At 44.6% G+C, this 9,664-nt stretch overlaps 1 protein-coding gene across 1 annotated transcript; it reads right to left on the reverse strand.

Annotated features, from left to right (window-relative positions):
• Positions 1-5,250: 5,250 nt before the first annotated feature.
• On the reverse strand, positions 5,251-9,664 carry LOC134464765 (piggyBac transposable element-derived protein 4-like). The gene is made up of 3 exons (XM_063218112.1): positions 9,452-9,664; positions 7,030-8,670; positions 5,251-5,284 (listed from the first exon to the last, which is right to left on the reverse strand). Exons 1-3 carry the CDS (start codon positions 9,607-9,609, stop codon positions 5,251-5,253), a joined length of 1,833 nt encoding a protein of 610 aa, XP_063074182.1. The 5' UTR covers positions 9,610-9,664.

Genomic DNA, 9,664 nt, shown 5'->3' on the forward strand with positions numbered 1-9,664 from the left:
CGATAGGGTACCTACTGACTATTGGTGCAATACGGCCACTGGGGGACGCTACAGTTGGTGATAAGGTGTTTTGGTCAATATAGTAAATGCAAAACAAGAAGTTAGGTCGTATCTAGATGGTTAACTGTATGTTGTGTATGCATGAAGGGCAGCATATGCATGAAAGGCAACTCATGCATGAAGGGCAAGGCATGCATGAAAGGCAACGAATGCAAGACGGGCAAGCATACTCCAGCATTTTCTGTGAGGAAATGCAATCTAGTTTTACTTAATATTTTATGATTTTATTTTAATGTTATTCAGCTTCACATGAAATATGACATATTTTGTAAAGGAATCTTAGAAAACGCATTTGCAATACAATTAAGTTATATTCAGGGAACCTAAAGAAGGTGGTGTTTGTTTAAAAGGTGACTGCTTTAAATATAGGCCTAAATAAAAGTGAAGGGGAAAGTCCTGGTTTGTGTTCATAGTACGGCCCTCGGAGGACTTTTACGGCCCTCGGATGAATTTGAAGTGGCCCTTCAAATGAGAAAGGTTCACCAAATTGGTGAAGTCACACACTGATGTTGGTAAAGAGGTCCTCAATTTGTGTTGTTTTTTTAGCTGGAAGGCCAAACTATGTAAACATAAACAAATGAATGATTGGAATAGTTCAAAATATTGGCCATGAATCTATAATTACATATAATTATAATAAAAGTTTAACATTATTGATTGGATTATGGAAATAAATAAATGTTTTGATGATATTCAAATTTTTTGGGCTGAAGCTGTACTTGACTGGCCTGCACTGAGTCCTAACCTGAGCTCAATAGAACAGAGGTTCCCAAAGCTTGCCACAGAGTTCCCACGGGTCATGGAATTTCTGGAATATCATGGAATTTCATTTAAAAAATTCCAGTCATGGAATTTTAGCATTTTGCATGCTCAGTCATGGAATATCATGGATTTTTTTTAACAGTTGTGTAAAAGCAGAAACTTTTTTTGTTTGGTGTATAACATTGTTTCTTATTGGTTATCCTAAAACGCCAGAGACTGTTTGGTTTCACGGCCTGCCATAAGGGGGTGCGCGAGCTGAATAGAGCTATGGCGGATATGTGAGTTTTTATCTAGCATTAATGAACATTATGTAGTTTTTAATAGTATGGTGCATTATATGCTGGAAGGGTCCATTGGAAGTGTAGTTTAATTCCAAGACTATTGGAAAAGAGGATTCCCCAAAAACGACTGTGCTTAATATGCAGTGAATGAGTAGTGAATCCATACTTGTGCGGCCATCAGCACACCAACATATTCGCTCAGGGGGTGCGCGAACCACATTGAAATGTACAAGGGGGTGCGCAGGGAAAAAAGTTTGGGAACCCCTGCAATAGATCATTATAATGCAGTTTTTAAATAATGGGAACATTGGTGGACATAAGTCATTTCATTCCTTCGATTATTTATTTTGTTTTGTCATAACGGTACTTCTCCTGCCAACCTCTCACGGCCCCCCCAGGGGTCCACGGCCCACACTTTGAAAACCACTGCAATAGAACACCTTTGGGATGAATTAAAGCGGAGACAGTGAGCCAGGCCAGACCAATAACATCAAGGTGTGACTTAACCAATGCGCTTTTGGAGGAATGGTCAAAATTAGATAAGATAAGATGGTCTGGGGCCCCTAGGCTACAGGTTGCCGGGCCCGTTAATCCGGCCCTGTGTGTACTTGCGTGCTGTGTCACAATGACAATGGGAGTTGGAGTTCACTGGGTGGGCTTTGAAGGATTCCTAGTGTGCATTCCAATATGCGACCTTGCGTTCTCAACTTGTGCTTGTGGCCTCACATTTTGCTGATGCCCCACCTTTGTGGAGAAAACGATTTCCCCCGCTGTCTAGCCACAATAATTTTTGGGGGACTATTCTTCATTCAACACCCAGTTTGCAAATGAGAAAATTACTTTACAATTGAGCTTTTGCGAGCTATTGAAATATAATGCTGTTGTCAGTGATGTCATTATGATGTCATTCCTCTTTCGAGAGAATCTACTAGACTAATGATTGAACTGGCCTTGCCCCAGGGCAGAATCCTGACATGATGTTTAGTTTAGTTTAGTTTGTGAGTGTGTTCTCGTTATTTCCTCCTTATTAAAAAAAAAAAAAAAAAAACTAACCCCTCTTTGTAATTGCACTTGTTGTTCTGTATATCTCCTGTGCACTTTGTATTTGCTTGTGATGTTGGCTTGATTATGTCCTCTTCTGAAAGTCGCTTTGGTTATAAAGCGTCTGCCAAATGCAATGTAATGTAATAATGTAATGTAATGTAATGTAATATGACATATTACTTCCTAGTATGAAGCCACATGCACAAGCACACAAGTGGAGGATGCAAGGTTGCCTATTGCAATGCAGACTTAGTCAAGCGTGTACTTACTTATGCCTCCCCCTCTTGATGATGTTTACATCTTTTGCTTAAAGGGACACTGTGCAGGAAATGGTCAAAAAAGGTACTGCAACTATACTGCTAGTTGAAACTAGACTCCCTTTTGCCAAATTTGATCTTTACATGAAAGTTGACTAAGTAATAAACAAATATTTTCTAGTATGGTCCAATTACATATCATCCAATTACTTCATCCCCACACCCTACTACTCTGCCTATGATCACCACTCCCACCATCATCAACACTGCAGCAGTACCTCCACCAATGGACACAGCAGCCTCACAAATCCCCACTATCTCCATCCCCCTCCCCTGCTCCCCACTTCTCCGACTTGAAACGACTTACCCACCAGCCAACCCTTTCCCACTCCCCCCTTACCCCAACCCAGCACACCCACAGCCGGCAATCACCACTGATCAAGTTAGAGGGGCACTGAAAAGACTTAAATCCAAGGCGGCCGGCCCTGATGGCATCTGTGCAAGACTGCTAAAGACATGTGCTGAGGAATTAGCTGAGCCTCTTCATCACCTTTTCAATAGGAGTCTACAAGAAAGCAAAGTTCCTATCTTGTGGAAAACATCATGCCTGGTACCTGTTCCAAAGAAAACTCACCCCAAAGAACTTAATGATTACAGACCGGTTGCCCTCACCTCACACCTAATGAAAACTTTTGAACGAGTGCTGCTGCGCAACTTTCTCAAACCCCAGGTACGCCACGCACTGGATCCTCTGCAGTTCGCCTACCAAGAGAACGTGGGAGTGGAGGATGCTATCCTGTATCTTCTTCACAGGGTACATGCTCACTTGGATAAGGGTGGCTGTGCTGTGAGAATCATGTTTTTTGACTTCTCCAGCGCATTCAACACCATACAACCACTGCTGCTGAGAGAGAAATTGGTGCGGATTGGAGTGCAGCCTAGCCTGGTGACCTGGATCACTGATTACCTCACAGAGCGGCCCCAGTTTGTGAGGATGGGTGACATAACATCGGAGACAGTGATTAGCAGCACAGGAGCGCCACAAGGAACGGTTCTCTCCCCCGTGCTCTTCACCCTGTATACCAATGACTTCAGCTACAATTCTGGGACATGTCACATGCAGAAGTTTTCAGATGACACTGCAATTGTGGGGTGTATAAGAGACGGTCAGGAAGAGGAGTACAGGGGATTGGTGGATGACTTTGTAGGATGGTGCCAAAACAATCAGCTGCACCTGAACACCACCAAAACCAAGGAAATGGTGATCGATTTCAGGCGCTCCACCCCGCCCTTGGTGCCTGTTTCTATTGGGGGAGAGAATGTGGAGACTGTCTGTACTTACAAGTACTTAGGAGTGCACCTTGACAATAAGCTGGACTGGTCCACAAATTCTGAAGCACTTTACAGGAAAGGCCAAAGCAGGCTCTATTTTCCTAAGAAGGCTGAGGTCCTTCAATGTCTGCAGCCAACTTCTGCTTATGTTCTACCAGTCTGTCATGGCCAGTGTGCTCTTCTACGCTGTGACTTGCTGGGGTGGAAGCATTAGGAAGAGAGATGCTGCACGCCTTGACAGACTGGTGAGGAAGGCGGGGTCAGTGGTGGGCATGGAGCTGCAGTCACTCACCTCAACAGCTGAGAGCAGAACACTGAGCAGACTGGACTCTATTATGGACAATCAGCATCACCCCCTTAACGCCACCTTCACTAACCAACTGAGTCTGTTCAGTCACAGACTCCGTGCTTTCACCTGCAGGACAGACAGGCTAAGGAGGTCCTTTGTCCCTTGGGCCATTCAACTGTTTAACAGTATACAGAAGGACACTAAGAAGGACATCATTATTGGGGATTGGACTGCCTGAGATGCCAGAGCTGGCCCAGATCTGGAACCTCTTGATATGTGTGTGTGTGTGTGTGTGTCTGTGTTTGTTTTTATGTAGCTACTTGACACCTGAATTTCCCCCTGGGGATCAATAAAGTTTCTCTACTCTCTCTACTATTACAGTCATTGATGCGGCTAAAAATGGCTATTTTAGGAAATTCAAAATGGCGGACCATGGAGAAGATCCCCCTTTTCATGTATGAAAAGTGCAATTTTTCCAGTTATAATGAATACTTAGAATTTGATGGTGGTGTTAAGTATTCATGAAAAAGGTAACATTAGTGAGTGGACAGCATGAATTCTGGAAATAAACAACTAAAAATCTCACACAGTGTCCCTTTAAAGGTACACTGTGCAAGATTGAGGCCAGAATAGGTATTGCAACAATGCTTCTCATTGAAATTGTGCTGCCTATTGCCAAATTTGATATTTTCATGAATATTTACTAGGTAATAAACTAGTATTTACTAGTATGACCAAAATAGTAAGTGTTTCAGTTCAAAATGTTTTTTTTTGTGGAAATTCAAAACCATGGAGAGGATCCCTCTTTTCATGTATGAAAAATGCAATTTTTCCAGTCTTATTGAATACTTGATGGTGGTGGTAAGTTTTTTTTTTGTTTGTTTTTTTAAAAGGTAACATTTGTGAATGGGCAGCATGGATTCTGGAAATGAACAACAACAAAATATTACATGGTGCACGTTTAATTAATGCTCAAATAAGATAACGTATAAATTGGGTGGAATTATTTACAGGAGACACAGACACTGTTCATTCCAGGAGGGAAGATTAGACAATGTTTTATGAGCAATTTTGACAGAAATGTAATATATTTCAAAGGGTGTAAAATGTTCCCCCTCTTTGTATAACAATTACAACCTAATGTAATAATAAAAAAGTCATAATAAAAAAACGAAATGTGCAAAAAGTTAAAAGAAGAAATGAACATACTATACAAATATTCATTTCAATTCAATTCTTTGTTCCAGACAAAGTGGGATCTATAACACAACACAAGCATCACAACAGTGAAACAAATTAAAAAGAAGAAAAGAGAGAGAAAAATATATTGTATAGCTCTCATTATCCATTGTCCCCCATACAGACATATTTGCCAGTGATTGCAGAAGCTTAAAGTCATTGTGCCATTTTTGGAAATAAGTAAGTTCATTTTACACCTCCCCTTGAGTGAAATGATTGAGTTGTACCTTTCTTCTGTATTTGCAGTCGTTCTCTGAGTCTGCAAACTTTACCTCCAAGCTAGCAATTGACATTGAATCCTATGAGACCGGTTGGCGGCTAGCTAGTCTCATAGGATTCAATGTCAATGGCTAGCTTGGAGGTAAAATTTGAGGGTAAAAGTCAATTATTTAACTCAAGCATGTTCGCCAGTGAATGCAGAAGCCAGAGAGCCGTCTCATAGAGCTACATCCAGGTTGAGACTGAGATGCACTTTCCACTTGACTGTCCAAAATATTAACTAATAAGGCACCAATATTTTCTAATCTTTGCAGCAGAAGTAGGCCTACTACATTTTAACCCACAAAATTGTATCGAAAACTTGGCTCACTTTCTTGGAGAAAGACAAAATTGTAAAATAGCAGCAAATATGTCGTATTCCATTGCCAGAGGGAAACTCCTCCCATTTTGTCTGGAAGCAAACAACCTTTAGCAAACCAAGGGAGGTAGGTCGCCCACGCCATTTGGGAAATTTTACTTGTGCTCCTGGTCAGACCAAGTCTCGAAGAGATATGAAAGTCGATGATAATCCGGCTAATCCAGGGCTAGCAAAAAAAAAAACAGTTAAAGGACCAGTTCAGTCAATTTCAATATGCTGTTGTATTGCTCACGCTACCCTTGACTTGTCAGTACCCGGTGATGCCACATTTTTCGGCTAAGCCCTTTCCGAGATATGAGCTATTCTAATGGGGGCAGCGTTTGTTTACATTTTTTAATTTTATTTCTTTCATAGGCCTACTCCAAATATTTTCCCATGAGGTACCGCTGTTTGCTAGTTGTCTGCTGATGTTGTATAACCTTTCGGATGTTTTTGGGAATAAATAAAAATGTTTTTATGAAATGTAAACAAAGAGCTGCCCCCATTACAATGACCAAGATCTCGGAAAAGGCTGAAGAAGAAGGAAAAAAAAACCTCAGGTACTGACAAGTCCAGGGTAGTGTGAGCATTACAACTGCATGTTGAAATTGACCAAACTGGTCCTTTAAGTTGTGTTATTATTTACATTGATGAGCAGTTGTGGGGTCTTTGGGGAAGTTTTGGCTGCTTACAGTCCTTGCTTAGAGCAATGTGAGGTTAGGTGCCTTGCTCAAGGGCACTTCAGCCATGGATGGAGGTGTAGGGAGAGTTAAGGGTGGGATTTGAACCTGCAACCTCTGATCTTAAGACCATCTGCCAAACAGGGGAACGTTCAGGGGAATATCTGCCTAACAACAAGATCAGGGGAATTTCTAGCCCGATTATCGTCGACGTTCAAATCTCTTCGAGACTTAGTCTGACCAAGAGCATAACAATTAACATTCCCCAAACGGCATGGTTGACCTGTGCCTCCCTTGGTTTGCTTATGGTTGTTTGCTCATTGACAAAGTGGGAGGACTTCCCGTATCTGCGGGAACTCAGAAAGTACTTGCATTGCTCTTGACCTGACTAGGGTATTTCTTCCTGTGCCACTGGCTGTAACAGTTTCGGCTTGACACCAAGCACAACACAACGTCGCAAACCGCGCACTTGATGGGGCACGACATCCGGCAAACGGCACACTTCCTACGGCCCGTGGTGGCATTGCTCGATAAGTACTCTGGCAGGTGCATGCCGCCTTTTTTGGGGGCCGCCGGGGAAGCTGTGGGAGGTATGGCCACCATCCAGCTAGGATCCGGGTAGGATCCGGCTTCTGACAGCTCCGTCAAGAGATCCTCTCGGAAGGCCTGCTGCGTCCGTGGCGTTTCCCCTTTGCTCAAGGCAATCTCCTTGTGCAGAATGAAGGCGTTGGCGATCGCAATGTCCATGAAGTTGGAAAACAAGGTTCTGTACCACCTCTTTGTTCTGAGCCAGACGCTGTTGTAGTCAATGACGGCATCCGACTGGTTGTCAGCCACACCCATGTGTTTGTTGTGGTCTTTGACTGCTGGTGGAACTGGGATGTCCTTGGCCAACCACTTCCCACCAGCAACCTTCACCTTCTTTTGGACGGTCTCTCCTGCGTGGGCCTGGTGCATGGTGGAGCACATTTGCACATCACAATTGTCTCTCCACTGCACAAACAACAGGGGGTCTTCCCTGATCCACCTGATGGCACCTCGTGGAGACTTCTTGTCAAGCGAGCCAGGCCTGTTTGTACTAGGGAAGCCCTTGCAACGTGGCCCGATGGTGCCACAGGCCCAGATCTTCTTCTGCAGGAGGTCCTTGAAGAGTTCTGGGCAGTTGTAAAAATTGTCCACATACAGTTTGTATCCTGCGCCCAGACCATCCGTGGACACCAGCTCCAACACCGTATCGTAACTGAGGCCTTTTCCAGTCGCCATCTCACATCTGCCCTCATTCACATGGAAGTCCCACATGTAACCGCATCTGGAGTCCGTGAGGAAAAACAGCTTGAAACCATACTTGTGTTGCTTGTCTTTCTGAACTCTTCTGCACACCGCTCTCTCATCCACACGGATGTGCTGGTAGGGATGGAAGTTGTTCCTGCAAGCCTCCCTCAGCTCCGTGTACATGGGCTTTATCTTCTGCAGGCAATCGTATTCGGCCGTTCCTCTGCGCGCCTCGTTTGCGGCATCGTCCTCGGGGTTGCTCATGTATAGCGCCGTGGAGATGAGCGTGAACTTCTTGCGAGTGATCACGGACCTGGGAAAAGGCAGGTTGAATAGTTTGGTACGTTTCCAGTAGTCTTCAATGGTAGGCAGCTGTGTTATTCCCATGTATATGACCATGGACATGTATGAAAAGAGGTCTGAACGCGTGATGTCAGTCCATCGGTCGCTGTAATGAATTCCTCCGTATTTGTTGGTGTTTCGCACCAGAGTGCGCAGCATGGCGTCAGTAAAGAACAGCCTGAAGAGTTGCAGGGTTGTGTATTCCGCTCCTTGTGTAATTTGCGGACCAGGCGTCCGTAGAGGCTGAAATTCGGGCTGAGGTGGCAGGTGGTCCTCTGTACTCTCGTCCAACCAGGGCCCACCCTCCTCGTCAGCACCTGTGGAGCCCCGGCCTGTTCCTCCACCTTGGCTATCGGATGCTGCGCTGCCCCGTGGTTGTCCAGCAGCTTTCCTCTTGGAGGTGGAAGATCCAGCAGCAGCCTCTTCATCTTCCTCTTCATCATCTCCTTCAGCTTCCTCCCTGGAGGGCACCCAGTCTGCGTCATCATCACCACCACTGGAAAAAAACACAGAAGAGAAAAACAAAACAATGAAATAGCTATAAATAAACAGAGAGAGAGAGAAGGGGGGGGACACCACACGCCAATATGCTTCTGGACTGTATATCCATCTCCAATGCCACCCTAGGTGCTTCTGTCCGGAGCCTGCAGTGACTGACAAACAGGGAGAAACAGCCTGAGGGGGCGGGGCACGGCACGTTTCTTCATAGCATCTGTGGCACGATTTCAAAATAAGAGCCGACAGCGCGATCGGACAAAAAAAATATATATTTTATTTTTTATTTTTCAAAATTATTCAAGCGCCGCTAATTGAGTATGGGGGACCTAGATTCTCCTGGTATTACAATGGTCTCATTCCCCCTGGCTTGTCTTTCTCAAACATCTCAAACGTCTAGGGTGCCAAATACCACTGGGCCCAGTGTCCTCATTGTCATGGCAATACACCCCCTCAGTACATTCTTGTATTCTTGTCGTGTGTGTGTGTGTGTGTGTGTGTGTGTGTGTGTGTGTGTGTGTGTGTGTGTGTGTGTGTGTGTGTGTGTGTGTGTGTGTGTGTGTGTGAGTGAGTGAGTGAGTGAGTGAGTGAGTGAGTGAGTGAGTGAGAGAGAGAGAGGCGCCCCTGCTGGCAACTGAAACACACTGCAAGAAAGCGAGCGGACAGACAGACAGTCATTGCAATACCACCACCCCCCCGGGGTACACATTCTTGAACTTCATCCATACCTCATTCATACCCAATGCCCACTTACCCCTCAGTCATACCCAATGCCCACTTACCGCTCCAAATCTGGGTCTTCATCTTCGTCCCTGGAATCCTCACTCTCATTGATATCGACGTCTTCCTCCTCCATGTCATCTCCTCCTCCTTCAACTTCACCTGTGCCTTGGTCTCTGGGTTTCGCAACTATTTCTACTACGTCGTCTTCTTCTGGCATTTCACCTTTTTTCGGTCTACCTCTGCCTCTTCCTCTCCTTCTCGCTTTCCCTCGG

Source organism: Engraulis encrasicolus, chromosome 15, assembly GCF_034702125.1.
Source record: "Engraulis encrasicolus isolate BLACKSEA-1 chromosome 15, IST_EnEncr_1.0, whole genome shotgun sequence".
Lineage (NCBI taxonomy): Eukaryota > Metazoa > Chordata > Actinopteri > Clupeiformes > Engraulidae > Engraulis > Engraulis encrasicolus.